This window comes from Mus caroli, unplaced genomic scaffold (genome assembly GCF_978045245.1).
Source record: "Mus caroli unplaced genomic scaffold, Mus_caroli_1 scaffold_9, whole genome shotgun sequence".
Taxonomy (NCBI): Eukaryota; Metazoa; Chordata; class Mammalia; order Rodentia; family Muridae; genus Mus; species Mus caroli.
In genome coordinates, this window is record NW_028227264.1 from 110,814,624 (window position 1) to 110,841,423 (window position 26,800).

Sequence of the window (26,800 nt, forward strand, 5' to 3'; positions counted from 1 at the left end):
AGGACCTGGTTAGCCACGTGGGAATCTTTATGGCCAGTCAAATACTCTTCACCCTCAACTGGTCAGCTTGGCTCTTCTGTCTCTAGCTTAGGCTAGGTCAGATTGGTCCAACAAACCAATTCCTCTCTGTTTGGAATACTCATCTTCTCAATAGCCAGAACATTCCAGTGCCTTCCAGAGATCCTTTCTAAGGCTACCAAATTTAGATCAGTATCCTCAGATCTCTTGATAGGCATTTGTAGATTCATAAACGGTGAAAGTGATTCGGATTCATCTTAAAGATTTTAAACCTGGGTCGCAGAAGCTTAAAGTCCTCTGTACTTGCCTACGAACTGGGTATGCTTTCCAGCACCCAAGTCGGGCAGTTTATTACGGCCTGTAACTTCAGTTCCTCTTGATCCAAAACCCTTTGTGGCTTTTGAGCACCTACACACACAAACAATTAAAAACAAAAGTAATCTCAGGACCCCATGGGAATGACATTAGCTGAAATACCCCACAAAGGGGAGGGAGAGTCTGTCAAGACCATATCCAGAGGTTAGGCATGGCCCCCAGCTGAGGGATGGAACCACTCAAAATTTTAACCCAGAATTGCTCCTGTCTAAAAGAAATTCAGAGACAAAGAGTAGAGCAGAGACTGACTGTCCCCACCTGGGAATCCATCCCACATTCAGACACCAAACCCAGACACTATTGCTGATGCCAAGAGGTGCTTGCTGACAGGAGCCTGATTCCTGAGAGGCTGTGCCAGATTCTGACCAATACAGATACGGATGCTTGCAGCCAACCATCGGACTGAGCATAGGGACCCCAATGGAGGAGTTAGGGGGAGGACTGAAGGAGCTGAAGGGGCTTTATCCGGCATCAATGGGAGGGGAGGCCCTTGGTTCTGTGAAGGCTTGATGCCCCAGTGTAGGGGAATGCCAGGGTGGTGAGTTGGGAGTGGGTAGGTGGGTGGGGGAGCACCCTCATAGAAGCAGGGTAAGGAGGGATGTGATAGGGGATTTGCAGAGGGGAAACCGGGAAAGGGAATGACATTTGAAATGTAAATAAATACAATAATTTTTTAAAAAAAAAGTAAGTCTTTTAAAGAAAGATTTTGATTTCTTGCTGTAGGCCTTTTGATGTTTGGCTTTTTCTCTCTTTTTCTCTTTTCTTCCCTTCTTCCCTTCCCCCTCCCTCTCTCCCTTCCTCTCCCCTTCTCCTCCCCGCTTCATTCCTTTCCCCCAAGACAGTTTTTCTGTGTATCTCTAGCTATCTTGCAACTCGATCAGTAGACCAGGCTGACATCAAACTCATAAATTCCCTCCTGCCTCTGTCTCCCAAGTGCTGGAATTAAAGGTGTGCACCACCATGCCTGGCTTTGATGTATTTTTTAAATTACTACTTATTGTATGTATATAAGTGTTCTATCTGCATGTGTGTCTGCATGCCAGAAGAGGGTATCAGAATGCATTATAAATGGTTGTAAGGCACCATATGGTTGCTGGGAATTGAATCAGGACCTCTGGAAGAGATCCTAAAGTGCTCTTAACCACTGAGCTATCTCTCCAGCCCCTGATGTATGACATTTAAGGAGACTGTTAGAAGTGATTAATACCTTTCTTAGGGAAGCAGATTTATTCTCCTCAGTGGCTGGTTACAAAGCTACCCTCCCCACTTCTCTCTGCGCATGCTTACGTGCCCTGTACTACCACTGGTGATATATCTTGGACTTCCCACATTAACTTGCATGCAACAAAATTGTCATATACCAACATGCACTAAAGGTAAAATTCAGAAGCTATGGAGATTGGTTTTTTGGCCACCAGGTCTTCTGGATCATCTGATGAACTTGTTCATCATTGTCTTCACCAGCCTTCCAGATATGGTATAACAATATTTAAAGGTACAGAGGCAGTTCAGGTAGGGATATGTGGCCTGCCAAAAATGCTCCTTTAACATGAGTAAAGCCAGTTTAACAAACATGCTACAGTGATTGAACCCTGTAATCCCCAACACTAGGATGATGGAAGCAGGAAGATCAGGAATTAAAGATCACTATCAGCTACATGAGACCCTGTCTCAAAACAAAAGAAAACATTTGAATAACTAGTATGTGGGTGTATATATGTATGTACATTATATATTACATATATAATGTATATATAATATATATATATATCATATATTAGACTACAAAACATATTTAAATATATCTTACAAGTCAAACCCTTCTTTAATTATTCTAATGTGTTAGAATAATTCTAATAAAGGTTATACTATCTTTTAAAACTATCACCAAAGGGAAAAAGGAAACAAAACAGGGTCTCTCGTCTCCCAGGCTATGAACGCCTGATCTCCTGTTCAGACTCCTGCATGTCAGAGTGGATTACAGGTATGGATCACATTTTACTGAGGTTGTAGTAGTCATAAGGGAAAGCCACTTTTAAAGATTACTTGTTTTATTTTGTTTTTGAGATGGTCTCACTCTGATTCTCAGGCTAACTTTGAACTAAAGCAATTAGCCTGCCTAATGTTACCATATTTAACATGAAGACCAATTAAGGCCAGCTGAGTGTCAGTGCTGGTTATAAGGTAGGATCCTTGAAGCCATGAGAAGGTGAATTTGTGTTTCTGATAAAGAGGAGGGAGAGGTGGGGGAGAGGAAAGGAAGGATGAAGAGGGGTGAAAAGAATAAGAACTTTAGATATTTTCTGATTTTAACTCAATTTTTTTAGTTTTACAATACATGTGTGCACATGCATAATACACTTATTTAAAATTTAATTTATTTTTTTGGAACAGGGTACCAGGCTACAGGATCCGCCTACCTATGCCTCCTGAGTGCTGGGATCAGAGGTGTACAGTAACATGACCACCGAGTTTTACTAATTTTTTTCAAGGAACAAGATTGTCATGTACCAGCATGCACTAAGGGTAAAACCCAGAAGCTGTGGAGACTGGCTCTTAGGCCGCCAGACTGTGTGACATGGTGTTGAGAGCGCCAAGTGCTCGTCCTCTCTTTCCCTGGTTTTCTGTGAACACAGCAAATGCATGCACATGTTTGTATTGTGGGATATTTTAGAAGCAGAACTAGAGCTGTGATATAGTGTTAGGTTTCCAGTTTCCCCACTACTCAGTTTTGTTAGTAAGTCCTCACATGGAGTGTTGTTTTAAAGCATTAGCTGGGTACTAAAGAGTCTTAGGACCTGGCCTCCTGCCCACTGGCTTGGGCACTCTGTGCTTGGATCCTTCATCTGTAACATGTATGGTGTTGAGAGCTGAGCTGAAGTTCCCTAACAGCTCTAAAATGTTATTGAGGAGCTCTAGGGTTTTAAAGGCAAGCAGTTCGTTGCATTATATATAGAAAGTGATTATCTCAGTCCAGCTGTGAACACGTAACGGGATGAACTCTTGGCAAATTGAAAATGATGTCAGAAAAAGGGGTAGGGGGCAGAGTGGGTGTCAGAAACCAGATTCAAACCCAACATTTCTTATTTCCTAGGGTAACCAGTAGGTGGGTCTGCTACTTTAAAGATAACAATGACCTAAAACTGGAAAAAATAACTTCCTGGAAGCTTATGGTGGTTGTATTTGTGTGTGTGTCACTTGGGGCAGGGGAAGTTATTTAGATAGTGTCTCATTTAGCCCAAGCTGGCTTTGAATTCTCTATTTTGTTCAGGCTGGTCTTGAAATCTTAATCCTCCGTCCAGTCTCTATCTCCTAGATGTTGAGATTATAGCCATTCACTCTAGGCCAGGCCTGAATATATTTTTGATTGAAAATTTAAATCACGTTTTGGGGGTGTTGGGAATGTTTTGATTTGTTTTGAGACTTATGTCATCATCTTACAGTGAGTGCCTTGGAAAAGCTGGGTGGGGGCTGAGGCATTAGAGCCACTGAGAGAAAGCCAGGTATGCTTTTCCACTCTTTGGCTTCCGCCTTAACATTATTTGGCAAGCTTGCTCAGGAAAGGCAGTCTTAGCTTTAAGTTGGATGAAGGTGTTGTTTTTTGAATTACCATTAATATTATTATTAATTACATGCTTCTTAAAATAACTTTGGGGCTGAGGGTGGGGAGCATTGTGTCAGCAGGAGGGGCAGGAGTTTAAGTTCATGTTTGGCTGTATAGGAAGTTGAAGTCAGCCTGGACTATATGAGACTGTCTCAAAAACTGAAGCAAACAAAAGGGTAGGGTTTGGATTTTTGCCTGTCATGTTCTAAATTGTTGACTCTTTATTTCCTTGTAGTTTTTCATTTTTGTCTGCTTTTAAGTTTTTATCTCTGTTTTCAGTGTCCCCTGTACATTTATATGCGTGTGCGTGCGTGTGCACACACATAAATGCACATGTGGAGATCAGAGGATACCTTGCAGGAGTTGGTTTTCTTCTACCATGTGGGTCCTGGGCTAGGGTTGACAGCAAATGCCTTTATCCACTGAGCCATCTCACAGGTCCAGTTGGTTTTGCTTTTTTCTTCCTTGTCCATATATATGCTCTTTGTCCTCTACCATGATGTATATCATTCATTGTTCTCTCTGCTTTTTTGTTTGTTTTGGTGCTAGAGATAGAACACAGGGCCCGTGGGGGCTAGGCAAGCATTCCACCTGCAGAACTTCACACCTTCAGCCTTTGTATACTTTATTCATATTTGAATCCACCCCCTTCCCCCTTACAGTTTTCTGTATGGATAATGATAACTGAGGAAACTGCCTATAGGAGGGGCTTATGTAAGCAGAGCTTTAATTTAAACTTCTTTTCTACAAGCCAGTCAGCCTTCCAGCATGGAAGGGGGAGGGGTTCCTGAGCTTGTTTGTGTCTTTAACCAAGGAGCTGTGGACACTTGATAGGCTTTAGGAGAGGGGAAGTCAGTTTTCTTTAAGGGTGGGACCCTGGTAAGTACATTATACTTCAGCCAATAGTCCCACACCTATTAGTATACAGGGAACACAAACTGGACAGGGTGGGCCACTCAGGCTTGGGAGGTAGGAAGCGATCTGGGAGTAGCTGGAGAAGGGTGAAAGGTGAAGAGGAACATTGTGTGGGATTCTCATTGAGTTAATAGGTTAAAAAGATTTTCTTTTAAAAATTTATATCTGCACATATTCCTTCTTTGAATACTCCTGGCTGCTGAGTAGCATGTTTCTTCCTTTAAAAAAAAAAAAAAAAAAAAAGATTTTTAGTGTAGTGTTCTGCATGCACATATGCCTGCACACCAGAAGAGGGCACCAGATTTCATCATAGATGGTTGGGAATTGAATTTAGGCTCACTGGAAGAGCAGCAAGTTCTCTAACTTCTGAGCCATCTCTCTGCCCCTGAGTAACATGTTTCTAAGATGAATACAAAGTATATTTCCTACCTTAAACAAGAAATTCTCAGTATTTTTCTCTTCTACTCATTTATAGCTGCTTTTGGCATTTCTTGTAAGAATTTTTCTTAATTCCCTTTTAAGTTGTTAAACTCATTCTTCAAGTTAGAGGTGTGTAAATAGATGTTCCATACAGCGTTCCATACTCTCACTCTAACCTCCCATAATGGAGCCTTAAAGAGGCAGGGCAGGTCCTCTATCCTATGGTAAGCATTCTTGAAGGCATTGGTTTAAAATATCCTAAGCCTCATTTAAAAATTTTGTCTATAGCAGTGTTAACCTGTGTTTAAACTTTAAACTTCACATTATTTATTTATTTTGTGTATATGTGTGTATGTGTGTGGGGCATGCATAGGACAATTGTCTCAGAGGACAGTTTGAGTATTCGTTCTTTGATTCTACTGTGTGGGCACCAGGGATTAAACCAAGCAGCAGGTAGGAGGTACCTTTATTTGCTGAGCTGTCTCAGCAGCAGATAGCCCCAAAGACTGGGATTATGCTTACATAGTATAACTTGCTAAACTTAAAGACGTAACTTATGTTTCTTAAGAGTGATAAATTCTTTTTTTTAATTTTAAGTATCAATATTTTAATGCACTTTAATCAAAATATAATTATATTATCTCTCCTTTTCCCTTTCCTTTCTCCAGCCCCTCCCAGCTCCCTTCCCCCAAGTCCTTTCATACCCCCTCAAATTGATAGCCTCTTTTTCTTTATTATTGTTACATATATATGCACAAATATACAAATAGTCTGCTAAGTCTCTTTCTGTTGCTTGTGTGTATATTGTTTCAGGGTTGACCACTTTGTATTGAGTAACCAATGGGGGCATTCAACCCTCGGGTTAATTCTCTCCCTCTGATCAGTCATTGCTTGCCTCTCTTTGACTAGGAGTAGGACCCCATCTGGTTTTCCTCCTGCATTAGCATGTCGATATTGTCATTGTTCAAGTTTTGTTTATGCAGCCATCTCTAGGGTAGATCAGGTAAATGGTCTCACAGACTTCCTGGTATTTTGGCACTTAAGAGTCTTTCCACCCTTCTTCCATGATCTTTCCTGAGCCATAGATGCTGGAGCTGTGCTGCTTATATAGTCGGATCCCCATAATCCTTTGGTCTTTGCATTGTGTACAGTTGTGGTTTTCTGTAATGGTTTCAATTTTCTCTATAGAGAGGATTCTTTAATGAGGCATAAGCACTACACTTCTGTGTTAGTATAAGGATAAAACTTAACATGTCTTTAGAAATGATGCAGGTCTAGCAAAGTGGTGGTAGTAGATTCTCCTTGGCTGTACAAAAGCTGTCTATTTTGATGCAATCCCATTTGTCAATTCTTGTTACTATTTCCTTAACTTTTAAAATCCTACACAGAAAATCCTTGCCTCTGCGTGTATCTTGAGGTGTTTTCCTTATGTTTTCTTCTAGTTATTTCAAAGTTCCACATTTTCCATTATAGTTTTTTATTCACTTTGAATTAACTTTTGTACAGAATTAAACATACAATCTAGTTTTAGTCTTTGCATATGGATATTTTGTTTCCCCAGCACCATATGATAAAAGGCTGTCATTCCTCCAGCATTTGGGTTGTTTGACATCTTTGCTGAGAATAAGGTAACTGTAGCAGTGCGGGTTTATCTGTGTGTCCTCTGTCAAACCTCACGTGTCTATGTGTGTGTGTTCATACTAGTATTTACTATGGCTCTGCAGCATAATTTTAAATCAGGTGTTATAATGCCTCTAGCATTATTCTCATAATTGCTTCCATATGACTTTTAGGATTGCTTTGTTGTTGTGTCCTATCTATGTGAAATATACAATTGGAATATTGATGAGGAGTCCATTGAATCGATGGGCTACATTTAGAAATATAATATTTTGACAATATTAATTGTTGCATGTAATATTAAAAATCAGTCCATGCTATTGCGGGCTACTCTCCGGCCCTGGCAGTCTCGCTGCCTCCAAAGCTTACCCCATGAGACATCCGCCCAATTTCTCACAGTCCCAGTCATTTAACCCCTGCAGCTGGCTGCTGTCAAACCTATAAGCAATCCCAAATTTCCACTGCTAGCTGGGGATGCACTCTTGCAAACCCATGCTCTGCCAGGGTTACCTTCCCCTAGAGCTCAGTTCAATGGCTGCGAAATGGAAAACCACAGACAATCTTAGTATAACAGTCACTGGGCTCGGAATCTAGCATTCTAATTTCCCCAGCTATTCCATGTTAGAAATCTTCCAGTGACAGGTCCTGGTGGATTAACCACCTGAACTAACAGCCTCTGGCCTACGTCTTGTCTGCTTCCCTCCCACCATCCAAAAGCGAGTGATAAATGCTTTAAAAATGTTCTATACCTTAGAATTCTATCATGAAAAACATAAAGGAGAAATCATGTATGATTCTGTACAATATCACACACACAATGTGTGTGTGTAAATATGTAGTTCAGGTGAGTGTGTATATGTGTGTTCAGGAGGGAGAAAGCAACATTCTTTAAGGCTTCCCCTCTGCTCTATACTCGCCAAGACCCTTAACTGGATGTGACTGTTTTTGTTTTGTTTTGTTTGTTTGTTTTTTGAGACAGGGTTTCTCTGTGTAGCTCTGGCTGTCCTGGAACTCACTTTGTAGACCAGGCTGGCCTCAAACTCAGAAATCCGCCTGCCTCTGCCTCCCGAGTGCTGGGATTAAAGGCGTGCGCCACCACTGCCTAGCTTGGGTGTGACTGTTATGGATCTGATAAAACCTTTGTTTTCTACACCCGTTTACCAAAATGGTTACTATTGCTGTGATGAAACACTGCGGCCAAAAGCAAGTTGGCAATGAAGGCTTTATTTCTCTCACAGTTCGCATTAACAGTTTATCAGCAAAAGTAGTGAGTACAGGAACTCAAGCAGGCCAGGAACCTTGAGACAGGAGCTGATGTAGAGACCATAGAGGGATGCTGCTCACTGCCTTGCTGCTCCTCATGGTTTGCTCAGCCTGCTTCCTAATAGGAACGACCAGCCCAGGGATGGCACCACCCACAGTGGGCTGGGCCCTGCCCCATCAATCATTAATGAAGAAAGTGCCCTGCCGGTGTGTGAACATTCTCATCTTCTGAAGGCATTTTCTCAGTTGAGGTTCCTCCTCTCAGATGACTGACTGTAGCTTGTATCAAGTTGACATAAAACCAGCCAGGCAGAGACTTAATCTTGTAGCCTTACTTCCTGCAATAGCTCCCCTGTTTTGTTTCAAGGTCAACAGTGCTGATCTTTCAAGTTTCATTTTTCACTCACTGTGTCTCGTTTTCTCATCGCACATTATTCTTAGGCTGAGAATGAAATGGCTCAGAATTTTAACTTGGTATTTCAGCTGTCCTTTCTAAGAAATAAGGATACTTTCTAAATAAAATGTAGAAGATAATCACTGTTGTACATACAGAATCCCAGTGAAAATCTGTTAGTTTGAGTATTATAAAAAGAGCAATTCTGTGTTCCTTCATTATTTTACATTTGAACATGGCCACGACTGAGAAGTGATTATTAAAGTGAAATAATATAAAATATTTTTCAAAATGAAAGCATTTATTTTTACTTTATTTTACTCAGCACCTGTAATCCCAGCTCTGGGTTGCCAAGGCAGGTGGATCTTGAAATCCAGGCCAGCTTGAGCAACATGAGATTAAAGCCAGTGTAGGATGCGTGTCAGTACTGTCTCAGAAGTGTACACACACACACACAGAGAATTATCACATTGTTTCATATTAGGTTTCTTGAAATATATTGTAATGTCATGAGATCATTGCTTTATTTAGTTTTAATCTTTACTTATTTATAAATCCTGTAGTCTAGATTGTCCTTGAGTTTTCTCAGTAAGAAAAGGAATCTGTGGCCTTAATTTCCTGATCCTTTGCCTCAGTGCTGGGATTACAGGCATGGTGAATAGTTTTCTGGGGAGAGTTTTTACATCTTGATTTCCAACTGAACTGAATTGAGATTCTGAAAAACTGTAAAAGCTTTCAGAGTTTCTTTAGCACACGGTGACAGATGCACAGCAGGCCCATATGCTGTGGGTCTATTATTATAGTTCAATCATTATTCTTGCTTTAGAGAAGGGCTATGGCTGAGTTCCAAGAGAGTGAAACTGGTGAACATGGATATTCACATTGTTTTCAACAGGAAGAGCTCTAGATCTTCAGCTGCCTCTGTGTCTCACACATAACATTGCATCTCCTAGATGAAGAAGCTACAATTCTGGATGTTACTGTGAAATTTAAATGGGTATCTGAATCAGATGGAAAGACACTCTGATTTTTTTCTCCCACATATGGACTTGATGCCATAGGCACACTAATTCTTCCATCTCCTCACCACTGCTCCTTTACGCCTCCGTGCTTCTGTCAGTGCCAGTCCCTCCACCTGCCTGTCCCTCCACCTGTCTGACCCTCCACTTGCTGTACACTCCCTTCTTTATTTTCCTTTCAAAACTTGCATGCAAAATTCTTTCCTCTAGAAAGCCCTCATCATTGCCTCCATCTTTGTTTTACCTAAATACAGACAGGAGATCTAATGCTGTGAGCTGTGTTGCTCTTAGTTGCCAGCACCCATGTGGGGCTAAGATTAACTGCCCCGTCTAATTGTCACAGCTGCTCTGTGACTTCCATTTCACAGACAGGGCAACAGAGCAAATGGACTTCTCATTTACCACATGCATTTCTTAAGGCAAACTCTTAGGTTTAGCTGTGCTAAAATTTGAACATTTTAAAAGTTAGTGTGTATGTATTGAGATAGGATCTCAGTGTGTTGCCCAGGCTGGCCTTAGTTCACTGTGTAACACAGGCTGTAGGCAGGCCTCAAAGTCATGATGATCCTTCTGCCTCAGCCTTCCAAGTGCTGGACTTAGAGGTATGTACAGGACACCCAGAGCTTTGCTTGGAATAGTATAGCCCCTCCCCTCCCCTCCCTCTCTCTCATTGTTCTCATATGTTAAAACACAACTTTAAACTCCCCAGACTACTTTACTCAGGTATGGTGTGCATGGAATTAAAAAAAAAAAAAAGTACCCATTTAAAAGAACAGTTTGTAGTTTTGTAGTCGTAGACACCCATGAAATTTGCACCACAGTGTAAACAGTTTTCCCAGTAGCCCTTTAAAATTCATGCATGCCTTTTCCCTTCATCTCTCTTCTTGCCCACTTTCCCCCAGATAACAGCTGATCCATTCATACAGTTAGAGTATATACGCTGGCCTGACTTCTTTGCTTGGCGTACGTTTTAGAGTGTTCCCTTTTATGGCTGGATGCTGTTGCGTGTATGTGACTATGGTACAGTTCAGTTATTTGCTCACTTGTTAACAGGCGTTTGGCTTGTTTCATGTTTCTGCCTGTTATAAGTGAAGCTGTTACAGAAATGAAATCTATGTTACAGGTCTTTGGCTGGCTACATTTCCATCTCTCTTGGGCCTACAATGGAGGAGTGTTTTATTTACTTCTTGTTCATTATCATCAATACTTACATTTTCATTTAAAAGTATTTTAGCTCTCCTTGTCATTCTTCAGTAGTGTGTTATGTGGCTTTTCTTCACATCTCTTTGATGGCTACTGGAACTGACCACCTTGCTTAAACTGGTCGTATGTATCTTTTTTTCCTTCCTTATTTCTTTTTAAAGGCAGTGTCTTATATTGTAGCCTTTGATGGTTTTGCACTCACAGCAGTCCTGCCTTAACCTTCTGAGTGGGGGAATTATAGATGTGATCTATAAGTCTGGCTCTAGAATCTTTAATCTGCTTTCAAATTAGTGCTTCTTCTCATCTTGTTTTTTTTTTAAACCAATTTTCTATTGACTTAAAAATTATTTCTTGAGATTTTATGTATATGGATGAAAACATCCATTGTAGGCCCAAGAGAGATGGAAATGTAGGCAGCCAAAGACCTGTAACATAGATGTTTTTGTCTGCATGTATGTCTGTGTAGCACATGCATCTAGTACTCTAGAGCAGGGAGGCCGGCAGAGGGTGTTATTCTTTAGAACTGGAGTTACAGATAGTTGTGAGCCACCATGTGGTTGCCAGGAACCGGACCTAGGACCTCTGAAAGAGCAGACAGTGCTCCTAACTTCATTTCTCCAGTGCCTCCCTCTCCCACTGACCTAGGAATTTATATGTAACTGTTATTTTTCTGAGCCATGTTTCATGTAGAGCAGTCTGATGTCAGACTCCTCGGAAACTGTGGATGATTTTGAACTTCTGGTTTCCTTCCTTTCCCTCCTAAGTGGTGGGATTCCAGGTGTCACGCCTGGTGATGGGGCTTTGTGCACACTATGCATGCTTGCAAGCACTCTGCCATCTCTGTTCCTAAAACTATGATTTTGAGCAAGAGTTTAATTTTTATGATGTCTGGCACATGAAGTGCAGGTACTCCCCCCTCGTCGTTTATATTTTTGATCTCCTGAGAAGTTTTGTTTTTGTTTTTGTTTTTACCAGTTCTCCAGCAGAGACTTAAGCTAGCTGGTTCTGGGGTATAAGTGCTGCTTATGTTAAGGAAGAGTCAGAGAGAACTTTGAGCTGGTCCGTAGGGGTCTTCTTAAGCTGTGCTGTCAGTGGTTTCAGAACTAACTATGACTTACAAAGGTGTGGCTTGCTGTGTGATTTTTAACTATTATATGTACAAGTGCTTTGCCTAAAATGCTTGTAAATTACTATAGTGACCAAACAGGTCAGTAGAGGGCATCAGATTCCCTGGAACTGGAGTTACAGATAGTTGGGAGCCACTGTGTGTGTGTGTGTGTGTGTGTGTGTGTGTGTGTGTGTGCTGGAAATCAAATCCAGGTCCTGGAGAGTAACAGCCAGTGTTGTCGTTTTTTTTTTTTTTTTTTTTTTTTTTTGTTTACCCTATTTTGAGATAGTCACACTATGTGGCCCTGAACTTGCTGTGAAGACTAGGCTGGCTCTGTACTATAAGGGATCCACCTGTTTCTGCCTCTCATGTGCTGACTTAAAGGCATATGTCATCCCATCTCACTAGCTTGCTAATTTTAAAGAAGATCTGGGGTTTGGGGCTGAAGTAACTCAAGTTGTGTATCAGAATACAGCATTTAAATGTAAAATCTGGGATTTGGGGTATAGCTCAATGGTGGAAACCTTTCTATTACTGACCGTTTCTCAGAAGAGAAACTTTGCTTGGGCAGTTTGAACAACAGGCGGGCATTAGGAACGTGAAGAGTAGAGCAGGTTGTTACAGAATCTGCAAAGGTGCAGGAGCTGAGCTCTGGAAGTGGCTCACAGTAGCAGGTCCTGGAGAACAAGCCCAAGGCTAGATCATGAAGAGATGTAGTGGGAAGACCTGTGAGGGAGACCTTTACATAATTTTGAGAAACAAAGAACAAGACAGGATTTATAGTTATGAAAAATAATAGATGGCACAAAACTGAAGACACCAGAGGCCCTTCCTCTTTAAAGAGTACAGGTAGAAGTAGAAGGATCGCAGGGTAGGCCACGGAGAGTGCAGATGAGAAATGGAGAACTCTATTGTGGGAGAGCCGCATGGTGGGTTGAGGCGAGCCCTTCAGGAGAGAGTTACTGAGGAGGCAGTTGAGGGGGCTAGTGATGGGACTGGGAATAGTCAGCCTGTGACGGCAGCTGAAGCCAGGGATGTCTACAGAGTGACAGAAGGCGAGAGGAGGAGACACAGGGAAGCTTCATTAGCGCTGTGCAGTGCACACTAGAGAAATAAGAATAACCTACAAGACCATTTTATTACAGCTGGGGAACAGGAAGGATGTTTAACACTGTGTTTATTTAACACTGTGAATTCAGAATTCCACTAGGCTTTGAGATGATAATGAAGGTCTGTCTCTGTTAATTTCATGGTTTAAAAAGAAAAAAACTCAACTTTTAAAACATTCATTGGAGGAGCTAAAGAGATGGCTGAGCAGTTTAGAGTACTTGTTGATCTTGCAAAAGACTCACTTTCAGTTCCAAGCCCCTGCATGTATATTCAGGAGTCTCATCTACTCTTGTTTCCTGCATAACGATTCAACTTTTTTTATTTTGCTATTTTCAGTTGTAGTCTTTTGGGGACTGGAAAAATGGCTCAGCAGTTAAGAGGTGCATATTATTCTTGCAGAGTATGGATTCCGTTGTCAGCACCAATGTCAGTGAGAGTGAAGTCAAACAAGTCTTTGAAGACCATGAGATCTTCTAGCTAACAAGTTAGTTGTAGTTTAAAGTGATCATACTTGGGGCTGAGAGATGGTTTATCAGTTAAGAGCATTTGCTGCTTTTCTAGAGGAGCGGAGTTTTGTTCCCAGCAGTCCTGTTGGGTCACTCATAACCTTGTGTAATTCTAGTTCTAGGGGATCAAATGTCCCTTTCTGGTCCTTCCAGGTACCTGCACTTAAAGTACACACACACTCACACTCGCACTCACACAGATGCATACACTTCACACATGAGAGAGAACATTAAAAAAATAAAAGTAAATCTAAAGTAATGATACTTTTCAAAAGTGGCTCTTAGGGATGAATTCACAACTGATATGAGAAAGCTGCTAGGGCTAGCCTGGGGCATCCAGCAGATAGACACACACCCAGCTGCCTCAGGTACCACTACAGTAGATGGATGTGTGATGGAGAGATGGGAAAGATGAGTATGTGGTGGAGAGATGGAAGAGAAAGCAAGGCTGAGAGGTTCATATGATGTGGAGAAAGGTGGAACTTGAGACTTGATGGTGGTGAGGAGCAAGCAAATAGGAGGAGGCCATTGTGAGGTTCTGGCCCAGGCTGTCACCAAGAGCCAAGTCTGGGTCCATGGCCCTGTTATAGCTGGAGTCTGTGTCCATGTCTGTGGCCAGAGTTAACTACTGTTTTAGTTAGGGTTTCCATTGCTGTGAAGAGACACCATAGACCAAAGCAACTCTTCATAAGGATAACATTTAATTGGGGCTGGCTTACGAGGTTTAGTTCCGAGGTTTAGTTTATTATCATCAAGAAGGGAGTATGGCAGCTCCCAGGCAGGCATAGTGCTGGAGGAGATGAGAATTCTATGTCATGTTCCCAAGGCAACCAGGAGAAGATTGTCTTCCAGGTAGCTTGGAGAACGGTCTCAATGTGATGCATTTCCTCCAACACCCACTCCAACAGGGCCATTTCCCTGGCCAAGCATATTCAAACCACCACAGTGAGTAAAGGCCAAGTGGATGGATGTCTGGTCTGGGTTGCCATTGGAGACCTTGTGGATATATGAGGCTGTGCTGCCTTGGCTGCTGATGGGGCAGGGGCATCCCTGGGTCTGTGGTCCTTTGCACTCTGGGTCTTCGTTAATGTCCCAGGCTCTTATTACCACCAAAAGCCATGCAGATGCCCCTGGTCTGGATTGCTGCCTGAAGCACTGTGCTAGCCCTGCCTCTTGCTGGCCACCACACTCAGAAGAGCTGTCCCTATCTCTTGCCTGGGCAGCACAATAGAGCTGACCCTGATGAAGTGGAAGCACTGGTGAACTGGCTCCATCCTTCATCTACTGTAGGGTGGGGTGGGCAAGAGGTGCTCCCTCTCCCCTCCTGCCTGTAGCATGTGGATGAGCTGACCCTGCAGTCATGAGAACAGGAAAGCTGGCTCTACCCCTAACTGGCTGCAGCTCTTAGAGTGTGGGGCTCTGCACCAACAGTGGAGCTGGCCCTGGTGGTGAAGGCAGAGGAGCCTGCCCTGAGGACACGAGAACAGAGGAGCTGCCCCTGCCCCTTATTGGCTACTGTATTGGGTGAGCTAGCAGGACAGTGCTGGAGAGCTTGCCCTAGTGATACCCGTGCAGGAGAACTGGCAGGCTGACCAACTTGCCTACCTCCCAGACCCAGATCTGGGGCTTTGAATGGCCCACCGCAACATCTACTGGATTTACGATCTGCTGGAGCAAGTGAAGGGGCCAGCCCTAGAGATCCAAGCTGCAGGATCTCCATGACACCAGCATATCTGAGAGGAGTCCTAGTGAGGACCCAATATTGATGGTGCAGCAGGAGGCCACGGACCACACCAGTGACTCACTGCCATGAACAGATGTATGGAGAGGGTATACGGGGTGAAACACTGTGACACCACAGCTTCCATAGCAAGTTTTGGTTTTTAATTCTAATTTTATTTTCTTCTAGCGGGGAGGTTGCAAGGGTAGAGGAGGATGGACACAGAGGGACAGGGACATAAGTGGTATTGGAGCTCATGTTGTGAAGCTTACAGTGAATCAATACAAAGGGTTTTTTGTTTGTTTGTTTTTGTTTTTAAAAGAATGCTGCTAAGCTCCCATATGTCATTGTCCTAGTTAGGGTTTCTATTGCTGTGATGAGATACATGACCAAAGCAAATAGGAGAGAAAACAGTTTATTTCGCTCACAGTTACATAAAACAGTTGATAATCAAAAGTAATGAGAGCAGAAACTTAGGGCAGGAACCTGGAGGCAGGAGCTGATGCAGAGGCCATGGAGGAGTGCTGCTAACTGGCTTGCTCCCCCATGGCTTGCTCAGCCTGCTTTCTTAAAGAACTCAGTACCACCAGCCCAGGGATGGCAGCACCCACAATGGTCTGGGTCCTGTCCCATCAATCACTAATGAAGAAAATGCTTTACAGCTGGATCTTAGAGAAGATTTTTCTCAACTGAGGCTTCCTCCTCTCTGATGATACTGTAGTGTGTGTCAAAGTGACATAAGACTATCCAGGACACTCATGATGTATTAGGGTCAATGGGCCACTTTTTTGTAAAAGTGATTTTATTAGAAATTTAGAATTTGAATCTTATAAAAGGACTTTAAAATTCTGTTCACTTACTTATTTTTTTTAATTCTTAGGGATTAAATATAGATTCTTGAAAATGACAGGCAAGTACCTGCCGCTGAGCTACAGATGACCGAATGATTCTTTGTTTTTTGCTTGCTTTTTTGAGCTAGGGTTTCTCTGTGTAGTTCTAGCTCGCCTGGAACGCAAAGAGAACTGCAGCCTCTGGCTCCTTGGTGCTGAGATTGCAGGTGTGCACTGCCATGGCCGCATCCCTCCTGTTTGTTACTCACTTTCTTTAAAAGAGAAAGAAAAGGTGTGCAGAGTAAACTCTGCTCTTCTGTCCCCATTTGAACTTACATACCATTTCTAAAGTCAGTATGTTTAGGTTAAGAATAAAAGGAGCCTGCCGGCTGCTTGGTTGCAGTTTTGAGTATATAAATTAATTTGAAAGAAGTAACAACTTTTAATACATTTAATTTGATTTAATCATGTGTATGTCTCTGTGTGTGTCGGTATATGGATGTATGCTGATGAGTGTAGGTGCCCGAGGAGACCAGTGGTGTCAGATTCCCTTGGAACCAGAGAAGCAGGTTGTTGAGAACCCCTACCCACATGGGCTGGAGCATCTGTAACAGCAGTGCACGCCCTTTACTGCCAAGCAAGCTCTAACCTGAGAATTAACACTTTAAAAGTATCAAGGCCAGGAACATGGTATAAATCTTATTGGTTTAGATTTTCTTTATTTCTTTTGTGACATTTTGCAGCTTTGTATGTATGAGTCATTTTCTCAAAGTTGCTGATATGTAGGGACAGAGTCCATTTTCTTTATAAATTTTGCTAACTGTTCTGTGTTAACCTTGATCTCAGTTACAAAGTCCTCAGAGGACAACTTAAAAGGGAAGACTTGCTTGGCTTATGGTTTCGGTCCATAGTCAGCGCTCTGGATTGCTTTGGGCCTCAAACATTTGATGGAAAGAGCACATGAGGAAACTGGAGTGTCAGTTCACAGCAGCCATCAAGCAGACAGCAGTGACAGGAAGTGGCCTTGGCCAGGAGAAGCCCTTCAAAGACGTCCTGACCTGCTTCCTCCCTAGGTCCCATCCTTCACAGTTCAGTATTCACGAGTGCTCTAACTTAAGAAATTTGATCCACCAAAAGATTGAGCCATTGATTTTTGTCAGAGCTGTTATGGGCATGTCCTTCCATCCATCTTTCTGGGGTGTCCTGTAATACTGGGTGGCTACAAATGGCATGAGCCTAGCTCGGTATATGCTTCTTCCTCCCTTTGCTCTGTGACCAAAATAAGCCCAAAATACAAAATAAATTTTATAAAATTTAGTTTCTGTACTTTGATAGGCTAAGTATAGAGATGGAGGCAGTGTTTTTAGAGTACTGATCTCAAAAGGAAGAGCATGGTCCTTTTTACACTTTGAGTTCAGCTAGGGACTATGTTGAAGTTAACATGTAGCCTTTGAGAAGTGAGACTTGAGTGCTCTGATACAGAGCCCTTTTAAAGTCATTAAGTCTTGTTTGTCTACAGAATCAAGGCGCTCTGAAGAGCTGCTGAGTAACAGAGGAGACGCTTTCCTGTCCTCAAGCCTGTGTTTTGGAACCTAGGACCATTAAGTTTGTTTTCAATTAAAAAAAAACCCTTGCATTTCTTCAGACCTAGCGTTATCCTTCCTAGAGCTTAGGAGATGAATGCACTGACACTTGAAGGCTCTCTGTGTGTTACTTTTCCAGGTGCTGCAACAAAGTAGCCAACAGGTGCAAGGGGGGGGGGTGGGTATTTTTTTGGCTCATGACTCCCGAGTTCAGTTCACTCTGGTAGGGGGCTTGAGGCACCTGGTCAAGCTGCAGAAATAGTTAGGATGCAGAGACAGATGGAAACGGGTGCTCAGCTTCCATTGCTTTGATCCTACCCGGGGTCCAGCTTCATGCATGATGGATGATGACACCCATAACCAGGGAGGCTCAGCCACCTTCTCCCTTCAGGAGTTTTGCTATTAGCAGTGTTTAACTTTGTTTTCAAAGTTGATGAATTTATTAGGCTTTCCCTTTTTCTGCTCCCTTTATTAATTACACATGCTAGCTATGATTTTTATTATGTGTGTATATGTCCTTTTTCTGTAGAGTGAGTTTATCTTTGTAAAGAGTAATGATAGAAAATTCTTCAAACTGAATGCTAAAAAGATTTTTAAAAAAGATAAATATTGATCTTTTAAAACATAAGTAACACATGGCCCTGAACTGAGCTTGCAACTCATTTCCCAAGAAGATCAGGTCTTCTTTAAGTTTCATCTGTTACGTGTGCAGACTGTCACTTTAGGTTTCTAGACTAACTTGCCTCAGAGGCATGTCTTCATGTTCATTTGCTTCGTTTGCCTTTTTTTTTTTAATTTGAAGATTTATTGTATTGTATGAATGTTTTCCTTGATGTATGCATATGTACCACATACATGCCTGGAGCCGGAGGTCAGAGGAGGGGTTGAATCCTTTAGAACTGAACTTTCAGATGGTTGTGATCCACTATGTAGGTGGTGGAAATCGAATCTGGGTCCTTTCAAGAGCAACGGCTGCTCTTACAGCAGAGCCATCTCTCCAGTCTTCAGCGGTGTCCCTGATAGCTCCATTCAGAGCTCTAAGTTTTGCCTCCTGAGTGTCCACCTGGAGACAAGCTCATATCCATTTATGTTCTTCCCAAGTGTTCCTACAATATACTGAGTACCTGCTAGTGGTGACTGTATTTTGTATTTTTAGCTGCTTAGGGCAAAAATGCTTGCCAGATTTCCCAACCTACTCTGTAGTTTATATATGGCTCATCAATGATAATTTGACTATATGGTCAGGCACCACCCACCATGTCCTCTGCCTTTCTGCAGCATGCCACCATTGTCTCTTATGTAGATTATAGCAGCAAGGACTTACTTGTCACTGTTCAGAGCTAGCAGCTAGAGCAATCCCACACAAGTTGAATCTTCTCTGGTACGTTGTTTTCAGCAGTAACCTTCAGTCCTGTTTGTCTTGTCAGACTGACCGATTCAGGAGCTAGGGGCCCTTCTCTTCTCACTGCTTGCCATCCTCTTCCTTACTAACCTCATCACAGGAATCCCTGCTGCTCTGTGAACATGCCTGGTGTTCCTTCCCCAGAGGCTTTGGACTCGCTGACTTTTCTGTCCCCACTGTTGAGTGGCTCGTTCCCTCCTGCTACTGGGATCCTGACTCTGAATCATCTCTGAGGTCTTCCATCTTATGTGATTCTCCCCGCCGGACCTATGCTCTTCCCTGCCCGAGTTTTCTCTTTAGCACTGAGTGCTATTTAAAAATGATCAGGTTAGATGGCTTTTGAGAAAAACAATTACTACAGATAATTAAGGCAAAAGGAAATGAATATGAGGAATTAGATGCTGAGAAGTTTATTGGGAAAGCTAGAGATGTGAAAGCAGATGAGTTTCTGCCCTTTGATTTTATCACCAGTGATGACTGCAGTTCTCTGGCAGTGCCAAATGGGTAGCTGACAGGGAAGCATTTGGTAATCACTCCAAAACCTCATGGTTATTAAAGTCCATGTTTACTGTGGCCAGATGAAAAACGGATTGGTTTCTGTCTCCTTCGAACCTTCCAAATGTAATTCTGAATGCAAATCATTCGGAACTTCAGAGACAGAGATGTTTACTAAGTGTCTGCCTTTAGCTTCTGTGATGCAGAAGAAAGCAGAAGGCACTGATGAACTCATACTCGTGCCCATGCATATGGATAACATATGGATAAAATATGGACATATGTATGCCACATTAGTAATTTTTCTGTTGCCTTGATAAAACACCATAACCAAAGCAACTTATAGGAAGATTTATTTTGGACTTAGTTCCAGAAGGATAAGAGTCCATTACTATGGTATGACATAAGTATGACAGTGGGGAAGTATGGCAGTAAGCAACACACGTGGTAGCAGGAAGAGCTGAGAGCTCATATCTTGCATACAGGAATAGAAAGAACACACTGGAAATGGTGCTGGCTTTTGAAACCTCAAAACATACTTCCTTTGGCAAGACCATACCTCCAAGACCTACCCAAACAATCTCACCAAACTGGATACCAAGAATGCAGGTGCCTGAGAATATGGGGCACATCCCAGTTAAACCACCACATATGCCTACATATTTTTGGACTTAGAGTTCTACAGAAAAACATAACCAATTGTGTGAGTATGTGTGTGGGTGTGTGTATATATGTGGTGTGTGTAAAAGTGAGTTGGTAGGATATCACATGATTGATTTTGAGAATTGGTTAATGTGATTATAGAGGCTCAGAAATAAAATCTGGGTATAGCTCAGTTAGTAGAATGCTTGCCTAGGCTTTGAGTCCCAGCACTGCATTAAACGGAGTCTGAGAGTGCATGCTTATAATCTCCACCTGTGGGAAGTGAAGACCAAAGAAGCAAAGTTCAAGATCATCCTATGCTAACAACATGCACGCGTGCACGTGCACACACACACACACACACACACACACCCCTAAACAATAAAAAAAACCTCTAAAATTTACAATGCAGACTTTCTTGTTATTTAGAGAACCTTAGTTAGTTTCTCTTCAAAGCTCCAGCTGGTTGAAGCCCACTTACCCTACCAATTTTGAGGAATTGTTTCATTGTGATGGTGAGGTGTGTACTTATGAAATATGCAAGGCACATGGGAAACCTAGAGAGTTGGTAATAGAGTCTTGAATGACAGGCAGTCAGGAAGCAGAATTGCTTCTTTTTAGAGAATGTCAGTCATTACTACTATTAATTTAATAATAATAGCCTTTAACTATGGGGTATATCATAGTAATTTTGTACTTTATGGCTAATAACCACTTATCAGTGAGCACATACCCTGCATGTCCTTTTGGGCCTGGGTTATCTCACTCAGGATGATATTTTCTAGTTCCATCCATATATTGCAAAAATCATGATGTCCTAGTTTTTAATGAAAAAGTATTCCATTGTGTAAATGAACCACAGTTTCTGTATCCATCCTTTGGTTGAGGGGCATCTGAGTTGTTTCCAGTTTCTGGCTATTACGAATAAAGCTATTACGAACATAGTGGACCGAGTGTCCTCGGGGCGTGGTGGGGCATCTTCTGGGAATATGTCCAGGAGCTTCCTTTGTTAATTGCTTTCTCCTTTATACTGAGTTTTAATTGTTGGAGTTGGGTTTCTGTTTTGTTTTTTCTTTATGGTGTCAGCATCTTGTGGCCTTTAAACTCTTAGTTTAATCCTCCTGTTTCAGTCTCGTGTGTGCTGAGGTCACAGGTAACCACACCTGGATCATGATAGATTCATTATTAGGCAAATGTTGGCCATCTATACTTCTTGATTTTCATCAGCTACTCTGAAATCTTACTTATTTACATGTCTGCATACAGATCACATCCTGTCTTACCAACTATTTTATGCCTGTATACACATCATATCCTATCTTACTATTTCCTAGATTGCCAGCTTCAACTCCAGCTCCAGCCTATCCACTTCCCTTTGCTTGTCTTGAATTTTTAAATCACATGTTATTGTCTGATTTGACATTAGTCTACTCGTTTTATATTTGTATAGTAGATTTTTTTATATTTGTATATATACTATTCTTTTGAAGGGATGCCTAAATCATTCAGTTCTAATCTGTGTGGGATTCATGAAATAAGCTAGGTTTTCTTTATTCCGTTGGCACAGACAGAACTGTATTACGATTCAGCATGGGAGCTGCTTTTTGTGTTCTCTTGAGGCAGAGTCTCACACAGCCTCGTCAGTCCTTTGGCTCTGATGCAGGATGGCTGCGTTAGCTTAAACCTGCTTCTGGGGATTTCTTTTTGCTTGGAACACTTTTCTTTTCTTTTCTTTTAAAAAAAATAACGGTTGTTATTTTGTTAGGTGTGTGGTGTTGTATCCCCTGTAACCAGAGTCATAGATGTTGGCTGCCGTGTGGGTATTGGAATGGAACTCAGATCCTCTGAAAGAACAGCAAGTGCTCTTAACCACTGAGCCATCTCTACAGATTAATTCTAAAAACAAACAAACAAAAAGAAACTTTTGTCAAAATCCATTTTTGTTGTTGAATTTTCCAGTAACCTTAGCATAAAATGATTTCCCCCTTCTACTGTAATTAATGACTTATTTTCTACTTACCTAATACACACAATTTTTCTTTTTTTAGGGTTTCCAGACTTATAGGATGGCTAACCATTAATGGAAGGGAAAGCATAAGTCTATCATCCATTATGGAGGCAGGCTTAGCAGACGGAGAACCTGACAGATCTTCGGTGAGTAGTTTAACAACACTAAATAAGGATATGTCATCTACAGCTGGAGAGTGCTGATACAAGCCAGGCTTTATTCTAAAGCATTCATTGAAAGCAAAAGCTTGTTGCTTTAGTTGCTTGGTTTTGCAGGTTTTTTGGAGACAGGGTCTCACAGTGTAGCCCCAGCAGGCTATGAATTCACTGTGATAGACCAAGCTGGACTTGAGTTCCTAGAGCTCTGAGTCCTCTGCCTCCCAAGTGCTGGAATTGAGGCAGGTGCCATAGGCCTTGCAAAAGCCATTTACTTAAACTTCCATGCTGTCATGAGAATTACAGGCTGTCTGCGGCTTGTGGAGCAGAGCCCTGTCGTATTTCTGGTAGTTCTACTTCATATCCTTCTCTATCTCTTCCCAGCCATATTGTCTTAGACATTCTCATGTAATAGTTTGTATTGTTCTTCCAAACCTCTTTTGGCTCTTAGGAAAACCCAAGAAGACATTAAATACCTCTGAGTCTCAAATGTGCAAGGAGCAAGGAGAGTGGATGAAACATTTAAGAGTTAAAGCAAGTGCACTATATAGTATATGGAAATTTGAAGGTTTAATAAGCTATCCTTCCTGAATTAGATTCTGAAATCAAAGTAAATTAAAGCAAGGCAGGAGCCAGCTTTTGTCTTTAATTTACTAAGGAAATGAGTTACTAGTTTTTCAAGGTATTTGTAAACTTTAATTGGGTGGATGGTCTTTGCTTAGGCTCCAGTGTAAGAACAGTGTAATAATTCATAGCAACATGCAGTTTTGATGACTTGGAGTAACTTGATTGAGACCTGTTTTGAACTTCTGGTTCAGATTTGTTCTGGTTCCTTAAACATTAAAAGAAAAAAGGTAAACCTAAAAGTGATCACTTGTTAACAGAGACTGCAATGGATTGGCTTACAGGACACGGTAGCTGGCTAGAAATGGACAACTGATGGGAGGTTATTTTATCTTTATCATTTCAGAAAGATTTGACAATAAACCTTGTATTTAGGGTATTATATTTACGTGACCATAACATCATGTTTAGGAAAACTACTTCACTGTTCTTGTGGCTGAAATGTGCTTGATGCCCTAGTGATGATTAAAAAAAAATGTCAATAATGGGGCTTGCTATATAGAAGGGCCCCAAACCACTGTATTACTGTTCTGAGCAGGAGGTCCTGAGCTATCAAAGAAAGCTACCTAAGCATCAGCAGGAGGGAGCCAGCAAGCAGCTCTCCTCCAGGGTTTCTGCTGAGCTCCCTGTCTGTGAATGAGTTCTTTCCTTGACTTCTCTTGGGAATGGGCAGTAAAGGTGTAAGCCAGATAAATCCTTTCCTTCTTAAATTGTCCTTGTTCAAGGTCTTTTATCACAGCAACAGAAAGGAATGTTTAGTAAAGAAAGCGCTAATCAATAGCATTACATTCTGTAGCAGAGTCTGTATTAATGAAACCTCAGTGGTTTTTTTATTTTCTTTTTTTTAATTCTAAATTCTGTTCCTTGAGAAGTTAGAACAGAGATGTTGGAAAAAGTAGGGGGAAACTGTTTTGTTCCTGTTAATTATTTATTCTGTGATATATTACAGTTTATTGTAGAAAGGATAATACTGATAGTTTCAATATAAACTACAGAAATATGAACTTCAACTTCACTTATGGTTCACTTTTGAGTTATTTACTTACAAAATAGCACCTTTGGACCTCATGCCCTGAGCCAGCTAGTGGATGAGAACTTAGGATCTCAAGATTTTTGGCTGGACATCTGAGCTGAGTTGGCTATGTTGGTATAATCCTATCATCTCGGTGCTCAGGAGGCTGATGCAGGAGAATCATGGATTTGAAGGCAGGTTTAACTAGTGAGACCCTGCCATAAGAAAAAGGAGAAAGCTCCGCCTTGGTGTGATGTGGGAAATGAATAAAAATAAATCTCCAGGGTTACAGTTTCCTTATGAATTATATAATGATAATTGTAACATCTATCTTAAAAGAACTCTCTCTAAAGCTCAATATGAGGAGAAGTCTGTGAAATCTGTTTATATACATTGGATAGTTGTAAAGGCTTTATGTTTTTGATTTTTATTTATGTGTATGGGTGTTTTGCCTATATTCGTACCTGGTGATGTGGAGGCCAGAGGAGTGCAGCAGATCTCCTGGGACTGGAGCTAACGACAGTTGATAAGCCATCAGGTGGGGGTAGAAAGTTAGCCCAGGTCTTCTGAAAGAGCAGCTAGTTCTCTGTCCACTGAGCCATCTTTCTAACCTGGAAAAGCTTTAAGAGAATATGAATTGGGCCCAGCAGAAGTTGGAGTAGCAAGGGCTTACTTGATTGAAAATGAGCAGGAGAACATTTCAGGATTTAATAGGAGGCGAGGACCACCAGGGAATCAGGTGTTAAAGTTGAAAGTAAAAGTTGAATATGCTAGGTTGGAAATGAAATGAGTAGTGTTTATGTGGAAAATGATTGCCACAGCAGATAAAGACCAGGTTTACATACAGTGCCAAAGCAAGGGTTTTGGACTTGATATGCAGATAATGGTAATCCTTTAGTATTTTCATTGAGTAGCTGGAATGAGTTTGGGAGCAGGGTCTGAAATGTTTTGGAGACTGAGGACGCTGAAGCACGTGGGGCCCTGAGCTGCTGTCAGGCATCTTCTGCCTTGCTCTCCACCGGATTTCCTGAGGCAGGGTCTTTCACTGAACCCGGGCTTACCATTTTGACTAGACTGGCAGCTAGCAAGTCTACAGAATCCCTGTCTCGTAGGCACTGGAGTTATGGGTGTGTGCTGCTGTGCTTAGTTTTTACATGGGTGCTGAGGGATTGAACTCTGGCCCTTATGCCTACATAACAAGCGCTTTTCCCATTGAGCCATTGAAAAAGAAAGAAAAACATGGCTATTTTAAAATTTGCTTCCCAGTCCATTTCTTGAATCAGAATTAGTAGAGGATTGCTTAGATGTAGATTTCTGTTTTCTTTCCACAAAACACTTTATAGATGGCTTTGTGTATCACCACCAGGAGACCATGGTGTTTTTCTTGTGGAAATGGGAGTCACTGACAATCATTGCCCACATCTGTTAACTCAGCTAGCTTAGGAAAGTGAGGGCTTGAGAGGTTGACTATAATGATCTTTAAGCTAGGCAATTAACTGATCACATTTTGTGATGTATTTGTCTTCTAGACTATTAGTTTTTCTGCTATTTAAAAACTTTACTGCAGGTCAGGGAGGAAAGGGTGTATTTGGCTTACACTTCTGTATCACTGTTCATCATCAAAAGAAGGCAGAACAGGAGCTCAAACAGGGCAGGACCTAGAGGCAAGAGATGATGTGGAGGCCATGGTGGAGTGCTGATTACTGGCTTGCTCCTCATGGCTGGCTTTCATAGGACCCAGGACTATCATCTGCACTGCCCACAATGGGCTGGGCCCTCTCCCATTAGTCACTAATTAAGAAAAGCCTTACAGCTGGATCTTATGGAGGCATTTTCTCAAATTGAGATTCCCAGATAACTCCAGTTTGTGTGTCAAGTTGACACAAGACCAGCCAGCACACTGAGACTGCTACAGAGAAACATTTTTAAAGGCATGGATAATTTGAAAGACAGTCTTTATATTCTGTGTATATCTTTTCTAAATTACAAAAGTTATGTTAATAACAATTATTTGTCATTGAGTTCCCAAGTGGGAAAATAATATTTCCTATTTCCTATTGGACAGGTACTAAATATTCCATCTTTCTAAACACATTTTTGTTGTTAGAGATTAACATTGTTCAAGGTTTGAATAGTACAGTAATAAAATTTGCCAGGTATGTGGTTGGTGAGATGGCTCACTGGGTAAGGGCACTTGCCACCATGCCTGACAGCCTGAATTTGATCTCCAGAACACACATTCTGGAAGGAAAAATCTGACTCTTTAAAAAGTAAAATACAGTTAAAATAAAAGTCAATGTCTTGTTAGAATTACATAATTTCATGTTGATATTCAAAGTAGGTCTACCTACTTGGAAAAAATAAAACAACACATTCCAATACACAGTGAGACGGTTCAATACTTTTGGGGAGGCCAGTAAAAAGAAGACTTAGTTATAAGAAAAATAGCCAGTTCTCTACACAGTCTAGCAGCAGATTGTGTGTTTCGATTTGCATTTTTGGTTGGAGATTTTTTTTTCCCTATTGGTGGTGATAGAACCCAGGGCTTTGAACATCCAGGTAAATGCTTTACTGCTGTAACGACATCCCCAAGCCTGCTTGGGAACCTTAAAGTAAGGTCCTAGGATTTTTGGATTCCCAAAAGGCTTTCACAAAATGTGAGGTCACAATTACCTTTGTAATTACCATGGTATTTGATCACTTTTTGCTTTTTCTTACTTTCTTGAACCTGTAGACTGATCTGGTAGTTACTCCAATGTATGTTTGTGAAATCT

At 41.6% G+C, this 26,800-nt stretch overlaps 1 protein-coding gene across 5 annotated transcripts in view; it reads left to right on the forward strand.

Moving 5' to 3' along the window:
• Osbpl8 (oxysterol binding protein like 8) overlaps positions 1 to 26,800 on the forward strand; it is a 136,868-nt gene that overhangs the window by 14,407 nt on the left and 95,661 nt on the right. For 3 of the 5 annotated variants that reach the window (XM_021173759.3, XM_029482543.2, XM_085843150.1), the window contains one exon: positions 22,276 to 22,381. In XM_021173759.3, the coding sequence (XP_021029418.1) occupies positions 22,340 to 22,381 (42 nt within the window). In that variant the 5' untranslated portion in view covers positions 22,276 to 22,339. Of the gene's footprint in view, positions 1 to 22,275; positions 22,382 to 26,800 lie in introns of those variants that run through there. The other 2 variants (XM_029482548.2, XM_029482547.2) reach the window with 2 other exon arrangements.